At 51.8% G+C, this 19,216-nt stretch overlaps 1 protein-coding gene across 1 annotated transcript; it reads right to left on the bottom strand.

Annotated features, from left to right (window-relative positions):
* Positions 1 to 5,153: 5,153 nt before the first annotated feature.
* LOC149767881 (uncharacterized) lies at positions 5,154 to 19,011 on the bottom strand. The gene is made up of 3 exons (XM_089929367.1): positions 17,555 to 19,011; positions 16,894 to 17,463; positions 5,154 to 5,179 (listed from the first exon to the last, which is right to left on the bottom strand). Exons 1-3 carry the CDS (start codon positions 18,210 to 18,212, stop codon positions 5,154 to 5,156), a joined length of 1,254 nt encoding a protein of 417 aa, XP_089785493.1. The 5' UTR covers positions 18,213 to 19,011.
* Between the last annotated feature and the right edge of the window lie 205 nt (positions 19,012 to 19,216).

Genomic DNA, 19,216 nt, shown 5'->3' with positions numbered 1-19,216 from the left:
TCTGATCATTGTTTTTGCAGTAGCCGTAATGTCTTCAAACCTGTTCATTTGGTGATGACAAGTGTATCCTGTCTATGGTTACGAATAGTGCTGGTTGCATGTTTTTGTTGTGTTATTTGTGCACCGCAGGGAACCAACATATGTATTAGTAATGGCTTTTGCTTGTTTTTTAGTAGGTCCCATACATGGGTGAGCAACTAGTCTGTTGATGTTTCAATAAGCCTGTGAGACAATTTAGCTCAATTAGCATGGTTAGCTAGTTCAGCAATTAATTTGAATCGATCCGGACTGTTATGAGTTGGGTGTAGGCTTTGTGAATTGTGAGATTATTGTTGGGATGATTTTCTCGGACCAATTCTTATTGCTTGTGTTGGGAGGAATATCCTGTTTCAGCCAAAAAAAAAAAAAAAAAAAAAAAAAAACAAGAGTCCAGATTTGTTTATCATTTTAATTCCTTGCCGTCAAGTCACTTGGCTTTGCACTTGTATCTTCAAGATAGTATATCCGACCTCACGCCCAAGTTACTTTTATCTAATGTAATGTTTCATAATACAGTAGTGTAATAAAGATATTTGATGGCTGAAGACATCATGGGCATAGATATCATTTTTAACAAAGTAAAGACTCATATAGAGAATTCCAAACCTATGACATCATTTACTAATAAACCTACCAAAGATGCTCCAAAAATGGTATCTTAATCTTATCTAGTTCAAATTAACATAATAATATGCAATCATTGGCCTACTCATCATAACTAATAAGAAATCGCTAAACTAAATTTGGACATGAAAATGACAACTAAATTTGAACGTATACCGCTGGAAAAAGGTGCAGGCACATAGATATTGGAATTAACTATTAACCCGAATAGCAAAGAGTGAAACTACTAAGCAAGTTTTTGTAAGAAACTCAATTGGGAACAAAGGAATCCTGTATTAATCTTAGTTTAAGAGGGTGTTTCGACTCGTAGGCACATAGGTTGGAGAGAACTATTAACCCACATAGCAGAGAGAAACTACCAATTAAAAGAGAAATAATCTTAGTTTAAGGAAGAGAGTGATGCCAATCCTCAAACCCTTGCCAAGGTGACAAAACAGGAACATCCCTAGCCATCAAGACAAGAGGGTGATTGTTAATTTATTATTAAACCTAACATAAGAAACTTAGACTATCTTGGAGACCAAGAGGATTAGTTAAAAACTAAACAACTTGAAGGTTGTGCTAACAACCAAAGCAATTACTGAGATTTCTCTCTTCATAGATTTTAGGTACTAATGAGTTTTACTGGACAACCTTAGGAACAAAAAGTAAAGAAAATGAGAAGGAATAGATGAGTGAAGAAGACCAAAAGCGGCAGGCTGGTAGGATAAATCTCAGATGCTACAGTTATCTAACATAGCTCTTTTTAAAGGCCACTCTTCTCATATCAAAAAAAAAAAAAAAAAAAAAAAAAAAAAACACTCTTTAATATTATTGTAAGAATCATGCAGGCGTATGTTTAGTCTCATATCGGTTATTCGCTGAGTAGATCTTGGGTACTTATACTGGATCAAGAAATCCAAATAATACCTTCCAACTAGCTATTTTAGGTGGGGTTAAAACTGATTTGTTACAAGTCAAAAAGAATATTCACAGGGATGCAGGAGAGATTGGTTCAGATACAAATAAGAAGAAGAAAACAAATTGAAACCTCACAAACCAAGTGAGGCAATCTTTTAATTTTATGCCAGACGCTACTATCCTCGGTTAAAGAGATGAGAGATTGTTGCATGTTCAAAAAATCCATCTTTTTCTTTCTCCAAATTGAGTGTGCCGATTCGGAGAAAAACCTTCGTTTCCATTCGACGCAAAGGCCTTCAATGGTGGAGTTGGTATGTAGGACACCAAGCAGTGCCAAATTGATGAGAAGAAACTAGAGCTGGAAACCAAGCGATCAACGGACTCAGGTGATTGGTGACAAAGAGCCCATCCACCAATATTTTTTTTTCCCGAGCTCTCTCCCAAGCACTTCCCTTGTGGCTTGCGTTCAGCGTTTCACCCCAGCAGAGCCAAAGAAAGCATTTCTCTCCGAGGGGCACACTGATGCCCCAGGGAGAGGAAGCGAACCTACATTCAATTCCCCAAGTTGGGAAGTCGGCAGCTGGATGCGGTCTAGAACGCAACGGTGCAAATGCATCGGGTTGGGTCGGTTTGTGAGTGACTCCAATTCAACTCGGTTTCTTATTCGGATTCTAATTTTGGACACAGACCCAATTCGATAGAAGATCGGATCGAGTCTACCGCTACAATTTTTGAACCAACAGTTCATTCGGGTCGGGTCGGGTCGGGTCCATGTATAACCTGGACCCAACTCAAATAATTTGGGTCCGGGTTGGGTCCGGATTAGATTCGGTTCGGGTCAACCTATCCATGCCTTCAGAACTTGTTTGCACCTTTGCGGGCCCAAATAATTTTACAAATTCGGGTCGGATCAGATCATAGGTTGAAAACCCAAAATTATTCAAATTTCAAATGGGTCGGATTGGGTCGGATCTGACTTCAGTAAACTCAGACCTGACCTAAAAAATGGAACAAGTCCAATTTTAGGACCTGACCCCACCCCATGGGTCCTCCAAAACGGCTCGAGTTAGGTCTAAGTGAGTCGGATCACGGGTTGGATCGAGTCATGGATCAACCCTACCCATTTGCAGCCTTACTCCTATGCTACTTAGTTTCCAAATAAATTGATCCTTTTCTTTGCCCTGTTGAGAGACAACCAAATCAAGGAAGGATGAAAGGCGGGAGAAATGAGATTGATCCTCCAATGATGAGTTAGCCAGCAGCCTTGATGCCAAAGGAATAAAGAAGAGAAGGAAAAATCAACTAGAGAGGGGCATCGCATATCTAGCCGACCTTCCAAAAGAGCTTTTGGGTTCGTTGACCAATTCCTTATTTGAATTTCCAGAAGCCGAAAGTGCCTTAACAACATCCTTCCAAAGACTTGGGCATCTCTGTGGAGGCATCCATGACATGACATCGATGACTTGACGACTTTTTTTTTGTGATAAAGCGGTCTCAATTTATTTTCTCCAAATTCCAGGACCATTAGAGAGAAACCTCCCTCCCCATTTGGTTTGGAAGGAATTATTGAATTGTTTTGAGGTCTTTCACATTAAGACCTCCTTCTTCCTTCTCTATGCACACAGTTCTCCAATCAACCTTAGAGCCCATACAAGCTAGAGGACATGGTCCAAAAAAAAAAAAAAAAAAATTCCTTCTGTATCCATCGATTTGACAACCCAAGTAGGGAGCTTAAAAAGTGACATGAAATAGAGTGGAAACAAGGAGAGGACCAAATTGATCAACGTAAATCTTCCACCAAATAAGAGCTATTTGCTCTTTCAAGAATGAAAAGAAATGGGGACAATGGGCCATTCTGCCTCAACCCTCATCTACAAAAGATCCAATCCCCTATTTCACCATTCATATTAACGGCAAGTTGTTCTGTGAGGAGGATGTTCTCTATCCAATTGATCCAACGAGGAGAAAAATCTCTCAAAGATATTAACCTAATCAAGTACTTTGGGCAAACCCTATCGAAAGCTTTTATAAAGTCCAATTTACGGACAACTCCATCAACATCTGACTTCCGAGAGTGATGCAAAATTTCATTAGCACAAAAATAAAAATCTCTATAATGGATCTACTTTTAATGGACGCCATCTTTGCTGAATCAACCATTCCTTTTAGGAAATGCTGGAGTCCGTTTGCAAAGACTTTGGTGATAATCTTGATGCAACTATAAGTTAGATAGATAGGCTGAAAATTAGAGGCGACCTTAGCTGCCTCTTTCTTAGGGATGAGAGAGAGGATGACATAGTTTAATCTAAGTCAAGATTCCTCTCATGAAGGTGCCTAAAAAGCAAAAAAATATTATCCTTGATGAGGTCCTAGAAGTGCTGAACAAAGTGCCTATTTGATTTCCTCCAAGGAGAAAGGTGCTTCTAAGCTGCAAAGATTTTGGGGGGGAAGAGTGATAAATAAGGTTTCAATCCAAGTTAATGTGTGCCTCTTTAGGTGCCCCAAATATGCCTCTAAAGAACTGAGTGAAGTTTTTTTTTGATCTCCCCTTTTTCGATATATTCCGAACCATTCCAATCAACACTTGAGATCTAGTTATACTTCCTTTGGAGGTTGGCGGTATATTGGAAAAAATTAGTATCATTATCTCCTTCAGCAAGCCACTTGATCTTCACCTTCTATTTCCAATATCTCCTCTGATTGAAAGATATGCAAAAGCTTTATCCTATGAAATTCTTTGGTGGCTCTTGCTCCTCTTTTCAGTCTAATTCTCAAATTTTCTGAAGAAGTTTATCCTTATCTGCTTCGACAAAAGATCTTACTTTTGTAGACCACCTCTTGGGTGCATTTCTGGTAGACCTTAACTTGAGCACAAGATTAACTATTGCATCTCAGAAGATCCAGATCTATCCCAAACCCTAACTACAACTTCTGTAATACCTTCCAAAGACAGCCAACTTCTGTCAAATTTGACTAGTTTTTTGGTCTTTGAGGACCTAGAAAGAAGAGCTTGATTGGCATACGGTCGGAACAAAGATTTGGGAGGGCTTCCTGAATCTATCTAACTTAGACATGATAGGTAGTTCGCTTCGATTGCTCTAAGTATAGTCTTGCCTCTTCAGAGGAAGATCCAATAATTGAGTTGATCTAATAAGGAAGTAAAAGCTTTGGATTATTTTCGGGCTTGAGGCAGATCGCTTCTTTCATGGTGCTTGTAAGTAGCATTAAAATTCCCCTCAACAATCCAAGGATCTAGTAAGGGAGAATGAATTTTTTTTAGTTCTCTCCAAAGAAGTTTTTTGAGGTCATGGTCTATCCAGGCATAAACACAAGTGAAGGTCCAAATAACATTCAAGATTCAATCTGTCCACTGTATGGTCATGAGAACCTCTTAATTTCACTTCCTTTGACATCAAATCTTGCTATATTCTACCTAACGCGAATACCCCTTGATGATCTAGTCGCACCTCGAAAAATCCATCTGTCAATCTTTCCCCATGAAAGTGATCTAAGCACCCCCATAGAGGGCTCCTCCAATTTAGATTCCTGAATTCCAATGATGGAGCATACATTTGAAGCCAAGAAATCTCTCATAATTCTTCTGGCTCCCCAAGCCCTGCACATTCCAGCTAATTAGAGTCATGATTAGATGATGCACAAACCACTGTAGCCAAAAAGAGAGAGAATAACTCCATAGGAGGCAACAGAGAGAATAGAAAGGCAGTACAACACAAGCTGATGAGGCAAACGCAGAGAGAGGATCAACCGGAGACTAGCAAGAGCTTTCATAGATTTCAGAGCAATAATATTGTGAGGGCCCATGCGGACGTGTGTTTAATCTCACATCGATTATTTACTGGGTAGATCTTGGATATTTATACAGGATTAAAAAATCCAAATAATACCTTCCGACTAGCCATTTTAGATGAGATCCTAAGTTATTACAAATGGTATCAGAGCGGATCTGGCCCATAACCTATGTGGACTATGGAACACTGCAGTACGGATCTATTGGGACTAACAACGGGCTAATCATAGTGTTTGTGATTAGATTTGAATGGATTTGAATCCTTAGCCTAACAAGGACGTCAGGACTTGAACGGAGGGAGTATGTGAGGACCCGTGTGGGCATGTATTTAGTCTCACATCGGTTATTTGCTAGGTAGATTTTAGGTACTTATACAGAATCAAGGAACCCAAATAATATTTTCCGGCTAGCCATTTTGGATGAGGTCCTGAGTTGTTACAAACATAGCACAAAGCATTTCTAGGTAAGATACAACATTGCAACATAGAACTGCTATCTGTGACAACTAGAGGACCAAAAACAGTACTCAACCTTCATCTGATGGTGATCCATTCTTGGGGTTACCAAAGATGAAGAAAACAAAACAAGGCCTACTCACTCCAAACTCAGCAGCGCTCAGCTTAGCTCTGCTTGCATCCAATCCTTGAAGAATTTGTACAAATCTTTCCGCCTCAGTATCCAAGATCTTGACATCAGATAGGCAAGCCCATGGAATGGGGTTTGAGAGGGCATTTGTAAGAGTGTTGAAATTATTGTTCTAACATTCTAGTGTTTCATTTATACTGAACTTATAACATTCCATACAAAGACTTCTAATTATTATTTACTAGAATATGGTATGTGTGATGCATATAGCCTGGAAAACATAGATGGTGAAATGCGAGTGGGGAACATAAACAGACATAATTTGAACATTCAATAGAGTTAGGTGATGGACAGCCCCACCAAGATTTTGTTTTACGTGACAATAAAATGGAATAGATCAATTGGAAAATGAGACAAATCTCAGTCTTTTGGGGGCTAAATAATGTTTAAATCAGTGTTTTCCTTTCTTTGGATCTTAAATCTCTCCTCTCCATCATCTATTTTTTAACCTATAGTCTTGCTATGGCATTTGGTTTGTACACAAAAGGAATGCTATGGAACGTGTTCTTATGCAAATACTGTGTGACCATTTAAATATCTGAAGTTCTGAAAAAATTATGCACCTGACTATTGTTTTTAGGGACAACATGCACCTAAAATATATTGTCTCAAGGAAATTATGCACCTGCAATATAATATCAATGTTAATATGATCCTAGTGGTTGAAATGACTTGCTTTCTTTCATGACCCCTAACATGCAATTTCAGTTTTGCCCAACTACAGTCATAGTATATATATATATATATATATATATATATATATATGGGGGCTGGCTTTTAGCAGTACCCAATTAACAAATTTGATTTCGGTCTCTAAGGTATCGTTCGTTGTAATTTTGTCCTTCCAATCTATCTAATTAGACATATGCTTCCTGTTGGGGGGAATAAAGTTTCCCCCCAAATGACATAAATGCCCCTAAGAAGCCGTACAACCTCCGACCCCGGACAGCCGAAGTCAGCGTCCGACCTCGGAACGCTCGGCCACAAGACGACCGACCCCGAAACCTCCGACCTAAGAGAAACCCCGATGTTCGAGGACCGTACTCTAACACCCCTCCGGCATTTATTGCGCATGGCCGCTGTAATCTTCCGGCACACTCAACAATAAATGCGGATCTCCGGCTTACTCCATAATAAATGCGGATCTCCGACTTACTCCACAATAAATGCGCATGGCTCCTGACATCTACGGATCCCCAGCTCTCCACGGCAAATCGACCCAGCAGGGTCTAGTCGACTATGATAAGTCTCTGATCTCGGCCATACCGCCGACATCAGCGCAATGATTCGCCTGACCGAGCGCCGACCTGAACAACATGCCAAGCCGTACTACGGCCTCGCCCTGTTACATCACAGGTAAACCGACCCCCGCATATAAAAGGGAGCCTTGGCCTCTCAAGAGGGGATTGGAACATTCATACACCCAAAAATCACTGTTTATCTCCTTCTCCCCACTATTTGCCCCCCTCCCTGACTTGAGCGTCGGAGGGCCGGCGCCGGAGAACCCGGCCACCGGTTCGTGTGCAGGCACCCGGACGGAGGACGCCGCCAGCCAACGGATCGCCGCCCCGCTGCGAGGACCTGCTGTTCCTTCTCTCCGACCGCCCCGGACGCAGGACGCCGCCCGCCGACAGACCGCCGCCCCGCCGTGAAGACTAACAGTCGCTCCCTCTCTTCGACCGAAGATTGCCCCCGGGTCCAATTTCCAGCAACAGTTGGCGCTAGAGGAAGGGCCCGAGTAGCAGTCATGAAGTTGAGAAGTAAGGGAGCCTCTAACGTCTCCCGGCGTCCCCCGCAAAGTCCTGGACACTCCGTCCAGAATTCTCCAACTCCGGCTGACCCAGCTCCTCAGGTCCAGCCGGAACAGTTCAATGCCCTGGCACAGCAAGTCCAGGCCCTGGCCGCCGCCGTTCAGGGCCTGCGGCGCGTGGAGGCTTTACCGGCACTTCCCTCGCAGGCCCAGGCCCCGCCGGAGTGTCTCCCCAACGGCCCGGTTCTCCCCAGCCAAAATTTGCATGGCTCCTCCAGAGCCAACAATGGAGAACGAGCTTCTCCCCGGAGAGAGTTACCGGGAGAAGGTTTCGACCGGAGACCCCAACTTTCTGAGGCGGAGTCAGCCCCGGATCACTGTGAGCTGGCGCATACCACAGCGACAATCCCACGGGTGGGGGAGCTCGACCGAAAAGTCGAGCATCTGGAGCGCCAGATTGCGGCACTCCACAGCAAGAAGGCAAGACAGGAAGGGGACTTTGAGTTCACTACCAAGTCCCCCTTCTCCCGCCAGATCGAGGACGAGCCAGTTCCCGCGAGGTTCAAAATGCCCCAGGTGGAGCCCTACAGCGGAATCACCGACCCCCTCGACCACTTGGAGAGTTATCGGGCCCTCATGGCCCTACAAGGGTCCTCGGAGGCCATACTCTGCAAGGCCTTCCCAGCAACCCTCCGAGGGACCGCTCGGCTTTGGTTCTCTGGTCTGAAGCCGAACACGGTGTCCTCTTTTGAGCAGCTCGGCAGGCAGTTCGCCACCAACTTTGCTGCCAGCCGGCGCCAGCGACGGATATCAGACTCCCTCCTGGACATCAAGCAGAAGGAGGGGGAGTCCCTCAAAGAGTACCTAGACCGCTTTACCGCCGCCACATGGGAGGTTCGCGAGCTAGACCAGTCGATAGCCATGTCGGCTCTGAAGACTGGGGTCCGCTCCTACCGATTCCTCTTCTCCATCGAGAAGAGCTTCCCGGCCGACTTCACCGAAATGCTGGCCCGAGCCCGGAAGTACGCCAAGGCCGAGGAGGCAGTCGCCTCCAGGCGGGGGGCAATCGAGCCCACCTCGAAGAAGCGGAAGAAGCGCCGCGAGGAGCGCGGTCGACAAAGGAGCCGGTCTCCCCGCCGAGAGAAGAATCTCCCCAGACTGAGGAGCCCGCCCCGTCAGCAGGGGCGACCTCAGCAGAGGACACCTCCTCGTCCGAGGTCTCCACCACAGCCCCGGACGTACCAGGTGAGGTACGAGAACTATACACCCGTCAATGCTCCTCGGGCCGAGATCCTGATGGAAATTGAGGGTCGGGACTTCTTCCGACCCCCGCCTCCTATGCGAGACACGGAATTTCCCGAAATTTCAGGAAGTACTGCCGCTTCCACCGAGATCGCGGGCACGACACGGAGGACTGCTTCCAACTCCGGGACGAGATAGAAGCGCTCATCAGACGGGGAGTACTGAACCGGTTCGTGAGGAACCGACATGAGGAAAGGAGGCCGGCGGAGAATGTCGCACCAACCGAAAATTCCGGCGGCAACAGGCCTATCGCCGGCACCATCAACATGATTGGGCGGACCTCGGCAGGAACAGCCGCCCAGGGAGCACCCCCGAAGCGCCCACGCACTGATGAAGTCATCTCGTTCTCGGACGAGGACTTAGAAGGGGTCGAGACCCCTCACGATGACGCTGTGGTCATCTCAATGATTGTAAATAGGTTTGATGTAAAGCGTGTCCTAGTTAACAATGGAAGCTCAGCCAACATTTTGTACTACCATGCCTACCAAAAAATGGGGTTGACAGAAGGACACCTCCGGAGAATCAATGCCCCGCTGGTCGGGTTTACCGGAGATGCGGTCCCGGTTGAAGGTGAGGCTAGCTTCCTTGTCACAGTTGGCCTCGCCCCCCGGGAGAGCACTGTGAGGATGGACTTTCTGGTGGTCCGTCTGCCCTCGGTCTACAACGCCATCCTTGGGCGCCCAGGGTTAAACGCCCTTCGAGCCGTGGTTTCAACTCGCCATTTGCTCATGCGGTTCCCCACCGGCCAAGGAGTGGGCGAGGTCCGCGGAGACCAACTGGTCGCCAAGCAATGCTACATGGCGGCCCACACAGTAAAGCAACCAGCCGAGGCACCAGACCGCTCGATGGGCCCTTCATTGCCCATAGAAACCCTCGATGCGAGGGACACCCTCTGGAAGAAGCAAGTAGAGCCCGGTGAGCTCCTTATTCAAATCCCACTACAAGAAAATTTTCCCGAGCTAACCGTGCAGGTTGGCTCCGGCCTCGGCGCCCATGAGAGGAATCGCCTCGTCAGCTTCCTGCGGGACAATGCTGACGTCTTCGCCTGGTCGCCCGCGGACGTGCCAGGAATTGACCCCGAGGTCATGGTCCACCGACTCCAGGTGAGGCCAACCAGCAGGCCCGTAAAGCAGAAGAAAAGAGGCTCCGCCCCTGAGCGACAACGAGCTGCGGCCGAGGAGGTGGACAAACTCCTCGGAGCCGGCTTCATCCGGGAGGTCTCCTACCCGGATTGGCTCGCCAACGTAGTCCTCGTAAAGAAGGCCAACGGAAAATGGCGTATGTGCGTGGACTACACCGACCTGAACAAGGCCTGCCCAAAAGACAGCTTCCCTCTCCCGAGCATCGACCAGCTCGTCGACTCCACTTCAGGACACCAACTGCTAACTTTTATGGACGCCTTTTCAGGATACAACCAAATCCGAATGGCGCCAGAAGACGAGGAGAAGACGGCCTTCATCACCGACAAGGGCACCTACTGCTACAAGGTGATGCCCTTTGGCCTGAAAAACGCTGGGGCCACCTATCAGAGACTGGTCAGCCAAATCTTTAAAGACCAGATCGGCCGGAACATGGAAGTCTATGTGGACGACATGCTGGTAAAGAGCCAAGCGGCGGAACACCACATAGCCGATCTCAACGAGACATTCGCCAAGCTCAGAAAATACCAAATGAAACTCAATCCGGCGAAGTGCGCGTTCGGAGTCACCTCGGGCAAGTTCCTGGGTTTCATAGTGACCCAACGCGGAATTGAAGCCAACCCGGAGAAAATCCGGGCACTGCAAGAGATGTCGCCTCCAAAGACAGTTAAGGAGGTGCAGCGGCTCGCGGGGCGGGTAGCCGCCCTGGGAAGGTTTGTTTCTCGATCAGCCGAGCGTTGCCTCCCCTTCTTCAAGAGCCTCAAACGGCCGAAAGACTTCCGGTGGACAGAAGAATGCCAGCAAGCCTTTGAAGAGCTTCGGAGCCTTCTGGCCTCTCCCCCGCTGCTCACCAAGCCCCAGAAGGGCGAAATTCTTTACTTATATCTGGCCGTCTCCCCAGCTGCAGTAAGCTCGGTCCTCGTCCGAGAAGAAGACAAGCTCCAAAAGCCGGTCTATTACACCAGCCGGGTCCTCAGGAATGCTGAGACCCGATATTCTAAACTTGAGAAGACCATCTTCGCTCTCATCATCTCGGCTCGGAGACTCAGGCCTTACTTCCAAGCCCACACGATAGCTATATTAACCGACCAGCCTATGAAGCAGATATTGCAGAGGTCGGATCGTGCGGGGAGGATCGCCAAATGGGCGGTCGAGCTCGGGGAATTCGACCTAGAATATCGGCCCAGGCCGGCTGTCAAAGCTCAGATACTCGCCGACTTCATCGTGGAGTGCACCCTTCCGGACGACCCCGAGCCACCATCTGAGTCCGTGGAGGAGACCCCGAAGCAGCCATGGGTCCTGCACTCGGATGGGTCTTCGACCCCGGGGGGCAGCGGGGCCGGACTTATCCTCACCAGTCCAGATGGAGTGGTGGCCGAGCAAGCTCTGCGCCTCGAGTTTCCGGCCTCGAACAATGAGGCCGAGTATGAGGCTCTCATCGCCGGGCTCAAGCTGGCGAAAGAACTAAAAGTGGGAGACCTGACGGCCTTCAGCGACTCCCAGCTGGTGGTGAACCAGGTCCAAGGAGATTTTGAAGCTAAAGAGCCATCCATGCAAAAGTATCTCCAAAAGGTGCGGGAACTCACATCTGCCCTGAATTCTTTCAATATTCAGTATATTCCCAGAGCGGAAAACCTCAGGGCAGACCAGCTGTCCAAACTGGCCACCTCCCGCATGAGCGAGCTTCCCAAGGGAACAGCGCTCGAGTATCTTCGGGTCCCCAGCACGGAGGAACCCGAGCCCACTATGTGCATCGACTCCGAGCCAAGCTGGATCGACGGGCTCGTCTGCTATCTTCAGGACGGAACTCTACCTCATGACGAGACGGAGGCTCGCCGAATCAAGCGCCAGGCTCCCCGGTATGTCTTGTACGAGAATAAACTCTATCGACAATCATTTACTTCTGCCCTTCTCAGATGCCTCCGCCCCTCCGAGGCGGACTACGCCCTCCGAGAGGTCCATGAAGGGATCTGCGGAAATCACCTGGGGGGTCGAGCCTTGGCCCATAAGATCCTGCGGCAGGGATACTACTGGCCCACACTCCAGAAGGACGCAACAGATTTCGTCCGCAAGTGCGATCGGTGCCAACGAAACGCCAATATCCAGCGCCGACCTTCAGCTCTGCTGACCTCCATCATCGCCCCCTGGCCGTTTGCCCAATGGGGGATCGACATCCTGGGGCCCTTTCCCCTGGCCACCGGACAGAGAAAGTTCCTGGTCGTCTCCATCGACTACTTCACCAAATGGGTCGAGGCCGAACCTGTTGCCCGGATCACCGAGCAAAAGATGCGGGACTTCGTGTGGAAGTCTATAATCTGCCGATTCGGACTACCCCGTATCCTTATATCTGACAATGGTCGACAATTTGACAATGTTCATTTCAGGGAGTTTTGCTCTGAGCTCGGCATTGATCATCGCTTCACCTCGGTTGCCCATCCCCAGACAAACGGGAAAACCGAGGTAACTAACCGAACTATTTTGCAGGGACTCAAAGCTAGGCTTGATCGGTCCAAAGGACAGTGGGTCGAGGACTTGTACAATGTCCTTTGGGCGTACCGGACCACGTTCCGACTGCCCACGGGAGAGACCCCCTTCAACCTAGCATACGGCACTGAGGCCGTCATCCCATTGGAGATCGGCTTGCCTTCTCCGAGGGTGGAGCATTACGACCCCGATACCAATTCCTCCCAGCTCAGGAGCAATTTGGACCTCGTCGAAGAGACAAGAGAGGTCGCCCGGGTGCGCATGGCGAGATATCAACAGCGAACGGCCCAATACTACAACTCCAGAGTTAAGCCCAAGCTCTTCAAAGTAGGGGACCTCGTCCTCAGGAAAGCCGAGGCTTCTCAACCAACCGAGCAAGGAAAGCTCGCCCCAAACTGGGAAGGACCGTATCAAATCGCCCGGGTACAACGGCCAGGGGCGTACAAATTGAAGTCCCTGGAAGGGACTCTGATCCCACGAAGCTGGAACTCCGAGAATTTACGAATGTACTACCAGTGAGACCCCAAGGGGTTCAAGATAATCAGGATAATGGGCTCAGCTCCTTTTTCTGCAAATATTTCTCTCATTTTGATGACTGTAATCCTCTTCTAATATTGGGTCGTCTGTGATCCTCAGATTCCCCGGCCAAAATCGGGATGCCTCGAGGCTCGACCGCAGAGTCCCAAACTCCTTCGACCTCGGAAAGAATCGCAGGACGGTGAAACGTCGACTGGTGCAAGATTCCTCGACTAAGGTCGAGATGCCCCGAGTGTCGACAGTGCGTGCCCAGACCCCTCGACACTTCGGGAAGACGGGGTAGTACCTTCGCAGTCCCCCGTGGCGCTCAACACCAACAACGGGATAGTACCTTCGCGGCCCCCCGTAGCGCCTCCTCGACTAAGGTCGGGATGCCCCGAGGGTCGACCGTAGAGAACCAGACTCCCTCGACCTCGGGAAGGCGCCGTGAGGGGTGGAAAGGGTGGCTCCACCCGGGGCGCCACAAAGTGGACCCCCGGGAGCGGTCGACGATCCCCGATCCCCGAAGCGAGCGATCCCTCGACCAAGGTCGGGATGCCCCGAGGGTCGACCGTAGAGAACCAGACTCCCTCGACCTCGGGAAGGCGCCGTGAGGGGTGGAAAGGGTGGCTCCACCCGGGGCGCCACAAAGTGGACCCCCGGGAGCGGTCGACGATCCCCGATCCCCGAAGCGAGCGATCCCTCGACCAAGGTCGGGATGCCCCGAGGGTCGACCGTAGAGAACCAGACTCCCTCGACCTCGGGAAGCGTCGCCGGTCGGTAGAGCGTGCCCAGACCAGCCGACCTGACGAACGATCCCTCGGCTAAGGTCGGGATGCCCCGAGGGTCGACCGTAGAGAACCAGACTCCCTCGACCTCGGGAGGGCGCCGTGAGGGGTGGAAAGGGTGGCTCCACCCGGGGCGCCACAAAGTGGACCCTCGGGAGCGGTCGACGATCCCCGATCCCCGAAGCGAGCGATCCCTTGACTAAGGTCGGGATGCCCCGAGGGTCGACCGTAGAGAACCAGACTCCCTCGACCTCGGGAAGCGTCGCCGGTCGGTAGAGCGTGCCCAGACCAGCCGACCTGACGAACGATCCCTCGACTAAGGTCGGGATGCCCCGAGGGTCGACCGTAGAGAACCAGACTCCCTCGACCTCGGGAAGGCGCCGTGAGGGGTGGAAAGGGTGGCTCAACCCGGGGCGCCACAAAGTGGACCCCCGGGAGCGGTCGACGATCCCCGATCCCCGAAGCGAGCGATCCCTCGACCAAGGTCGGGATGCCCCGAGGGTCGACCGTAGAGAACCAGACTCCCTCGACCTCGGGAAGCGTCGCCGGTCGGTAGAGCGTGCCCAGACCAGCCGACCTGACGAACGATCCCTCGACTAAGGTCGGGATGCCCCGAGGGTCGACCGTAGAGAACCAGACTCCCTCGACCTCGGGAAGGCGCCGTGAGAGGTGGAAAGGGTGGCTCCACCCGGGGCGCCACAAAGTGGACCCCCGGGAGCGGTCGACGATCTCCGATCCCCGAAGCGAGCGATCCCTCGACTAAGGTCGGGATGCCCCGAGGGTCGACCGTAGAGAACCAGACTCCCTCGACCTCGGGAAGCGTCGCCGGTCGGTAGAGCGTGCCCAGACCAGCCGACCTGATTAACGATCCCTCGACTAAGGTCGGGATGCCCCGAGGGTCGACCGTAGAGAACCAGACTCCCTCGACCTCGGGAGGTATCACAGGTCAGCAAAGCGTCCACGAACCCGCCGACCTGACGTGGGATCCCTCGACCAAGGTTGAGGCGCTCCGAGGTCCGACCATAGGGTCTTAAGCCCCCTCGATCTCAAAAAGGGCTACAAATCAACAGAGCCTCCCCAGATCCTCTCAACTCCGGCAGGAGTCGCCGGGTCCATGGGAAGCCCGAGCCCCTTTTAGAAGTCAAAAATGACTCCGGAGGTCGACGAGGAAGGGAAGCGACCTACTCCACCATGCGAAGCATGACCCCGAGAATGCAAGAGGTACACCCAACTAGACGCCCTCCTTGTCAAATTTTATCTACATATTGCCGAGCGGGATCTCGTCCAATGTTGGAGTCTTATTTTGCCCCAAAGCCGGGCTTCTTCGCTGGGTCGGCTTAAGACCGACCTCCCAACTTCATCATGCCTGCTCTGTTCGTCAAGTCTCCGCAATCCGTACTAAGGCTTCATAAAGTAGGGCCCAACTCGGCTCTTCTAAGTAAACTCCGACGTCCAGCTGAGAAAGTGGTCCCGGCCACGAATGTACCAGCCAAGCACAGGTACCAAGGCAATCTTTGGGAATCCCAGCCTTGTTCACCGAGAACGATAACTATGAAAACCTTCGGCAATAACTTGTTTATTAGCCCGCGCTCCCTATGAGAGGTTCGGAGTTGAGTTCGGAAACCCGACTAAACTCCCCGAATAGCGGCACGAATAGACCTATTTCGGTCCCACTTGAAGGGCTAAGGCCCGACCTCGGTGCCTTTAGATTTTCCTAAAGGCCAAACGTGGCAACTCCCACGACTCTAAGATCCGAGTTATAGGACTTAGAGAAATTTTCTAGAAACCTAAGCTCGGAGCTCCCTTTGGTCGAGACGACTGGAATCCGAGAAGGCTAAGATATAGCCAGGGAAAAGGGCAGCTTCGTTAAGCAGTCCAAAGATTAAAATACAAAGTTAGAGGTCGTCGAGGCGGTTAGCTAAGGTTCTAGCCTCATCCACGACAACAGAGGGAAAGATGAACACAGAATGACAAAAATATTTCTTCATTAACAAAGGGCCGGAAGGCCAATTACAAAATTGGAAGTCGGCCACTCAAGGGCCGACCCCGGATACAATGAAAAAGAAAAGAAAAATATGCTTAAGTCCTAAGCGGCGGGAGCCACATCCGGGGGGTCATCCGGCACATTGATGACCTCATGATCTTCCTCAGGAACAGGCTCAGGGCCGGGAGCAGGAGCTTCGGGCGCCGCCTCCGGGACAGCGTCGATCTCGGCCGCCGGAGCCGCCTCCATGACACCGTCCGCCTCGGCTACCCCCGTCGAAGGCTCGGCGGGGTCCTGCTCGTATATTCCCGCCTCGGACGTCAGGATGGCAGGAAGGGCTTGCACGTCGGACCCCCAGCCCCGGTCCTCCCTCGGACGGACCGTCGAGAAGTCGTACTGAGGGCAGTACCGGCGCACCTGCTCCCGGAAGTTCTCGAAGCCTCGAAGGAAACCGTCGACCGTCTCCTCCTCCAACATGTCGCGGAACTCTTGCGACTCTTTGAAGAGTTCCACAGCATGCTCGGCTCGTTCGAGGGCCCTCCTCTCCCGGGCCTCAAGTTGCCCGAGTCGGAGGCGCAAGACCCCCTCCTCATACTCGAGGGCCGCGACCCTGGCCTGGACCTCCCCTAAGCGCGCCTCCGTGCCGCGCATGGTTGCCCTGGTCAGGGCATGAGCCGCCTTCTCCTCCTCGAGCGCCCCCACCATGGCAAGGCGCTCAGCCTCGGTGGCTGTCCACCGAGCCTCGGCCGAGGCCAACGCCGCCTCCAGCTCGGCGACTCTTTTCTTGGCCGGCTCCAGTTGCTGGCCGAGCTGTTGAACTTCTTCCCGATACCCATGGGCGATGAACGCCATGGTGTCGAGCTCGAGAATATGCTGAAAAGAAAGAAACGAGGGTATTGTGAGTTGAAAAGCACATATGTACGCTAAAAACTCGGAAAAATTAAGAAGGAAGCTTACCCGGGCGGTGTTGCAGTAAGCACTGCCGACGACCTCCTCCAGCGAAATACCCCGAAATACGGCCCGGTCCGCTGGAAGCACCGCACGCCGCAACATGGAGCGTGCGACCTCGGCATCTTGAAAGGCCGAGCGCCCCTCGGGAATAGAAGAGTCCGGCTCGACCGACTCTTCTCGGAAAGCCCGGGAAGAGCTCGGCACGATCGAACCCGAGGTCCCGGAGCCGCTCGCCTCGGTGCCTCGGGTAAGCCCGGGTCCTGGCTGCTGCGGCCGGACCACAGACGGCTCCCCCCGCTGGGAAAGGGGGGTAGGGCAAGGAGGGGCCGACGGGCCCGCATCACCAACAACCCGCTCCCGCCTCGGGTCGGCTGCAGGGGCCCCCGCCTCGGGGCCACTCGTCCCGGCCGACGAAGAAGCGCCGTCCGTCCTCGCCCTCTTCCGAGGCTGGGGCGCAGCACCCCCGGCCTCGGCCTCTCGCCTCCTCAGGCGAGAGAAAAGTGATGTGTTGCTGGTCGGCATGCGTGGAATATCTGAAATCAAGAATTTTGTTAAGAGTCAGACCCGTGACCGTAAAGACGGAGAACAAGAAATAAATAAATAGAATAATGCAACCGCCCTTACCCTCGGGGCGCGCCGAGCTCAGACCCACGCTCGCCAGGGCGTCCTCCCGCAGGAGCTCGGTCAGGTCGTTGCCCCTCCCGAGGGCTCGCAAAGAGTCCAGGGTCCTCAGCTCCCTCCCCGTGGGCTCGGAGAGTTTGTTGAGGGCCTTCAGCCGAGGGTGTCCCCACCTTGGCTCGAACCCCCAAGGCGCCGCAGACGCCAGAAAGAAAAACTTCCTCTTCCACTCGTGAATCGAGGAAGGGGCGCCCCGGAAGAGTGACATACCGCCCCGAAAGGCGAAATACAACCACCCTACGTCCGCCGGGTTTTTCTTTAACAGAAAACACCGGCGAAAAAGGCCGACCGAAATCGGGATCCCGTGCCCGAGGCACAGGGATAAAAACCCGATTATGGTCCTCCATGAGTTCGGAGCCAACTGCGCCGGGACGAGCTGGTACTCGGCCAGCAAGTTGCTCACGAACTCATGGGCGGGAAAACGCAGGCCCGCCCAAAGTGTCTCGCGGTAAACCGCGATCCGACCTGGGGGCGGCTGCGTCACCCTGTCTTCCGGCCCTGCGGTTTCAAGGCGAAACCCGGGCTGGAAGAAGAAACGGGAGCGGATTAACTCCAGCTCCTCTTCCGACAGACTCGACCCAACCTCTTCGGGACCGGAACCCATTCTCACGGAAGAGTGGAGCAAAAGTTAAGAGTAGAAAATGGAAGTTGACAAGGAGGAGAAAAGGGGAAACCCTAGTGAAAACAGGAAGAAAACCTACTGGACATTGCCGGAAATCGCTCCGGGCACCACCAGCAAGATTCAGCTGAGGGAGGAAGCAGGGGGGAAAGACGACGAAAATAAGAGGCAGCCAAACAAGACCTTTAGGGCAGACTCGTGGGGTTTATATAGACCCCCCTGACGGCCCAGATCGACGGGGTCGGTTCCCATCCCCCCGACCGAGTTGCGCCACGTGTCGACCTCGGAAGCCGAGGCACCGTATCCACTCCGGTTTAATAAATCGGATACGAAATCGAAGCGTTGTCCCATCGGATCTCGGGGCCTCATCATGGGTCCACAGAATCAAATCGTCTTGAGGAACGAGCGGACGTAACCCCCGCTCCCCTCGTTTAATAAGATCTGGGACACGTGGAGCCCCGATGAGGCCTCCACTTCTTCGGAATTATGATCCAGTAACATGAAATCGAAAGCGTCCGACCTCAGGTCGCGCCGCGTGTCCGTTTCAAACCCCGTAACGGCACACTCATTAATGAGCCAGAAACGTCGATTACGGAATCGAGACACCGCCTCGACGAGCTCGAGGTCCCCCATCATTAATCCGCCGTAAAATGATCCTGGCGATTCGAGAAGCATGATGATACGAGCTCCATCATTAGCTCACCGAATAAAGCAGCCTCGAGACGCCAAAGGGCGCATATCTCACCATGAAAGCTCCGGAAAGCACAAGGGGGCGGGCGAGACCTTCCCCCCAACCTCAGTGACAGACTTTACTTCCCACGTCCGAGCCCCACAAGCCGCTCGAACTCGGAAGTCGGGGGATAGTGTTGGGGGGAATAAAGTTTCCCCCCAAATGACATAAATGCCCCTAAGAAGCCGTACAACCTCCGACCCCGGACAGCCGAAGTCAGCGTCCGACCTCGGAACGCTCGGCCACAAGACGACCGACC

The sequence above is a fragment of the Phoenix dactylifera genome, chromosome 3, assembly GCF_051530095.1.
Source record: "Phoenix dactylifera cultivar Ajwa chromosome 3, Ajwa_hap1_PhDact_Kaust_v1.1, whole genome shotgun sequence".
Lineage (NCBI taxonomy): Eukaryota > Viridiplantae > Streptophyta > Magnoliopsida > Arecales > Arecaceae > Phoenix > Phoenix dactylifera.
This window is presented reverse-complemented; position numbering and strand designations above follow the sequence as displayed.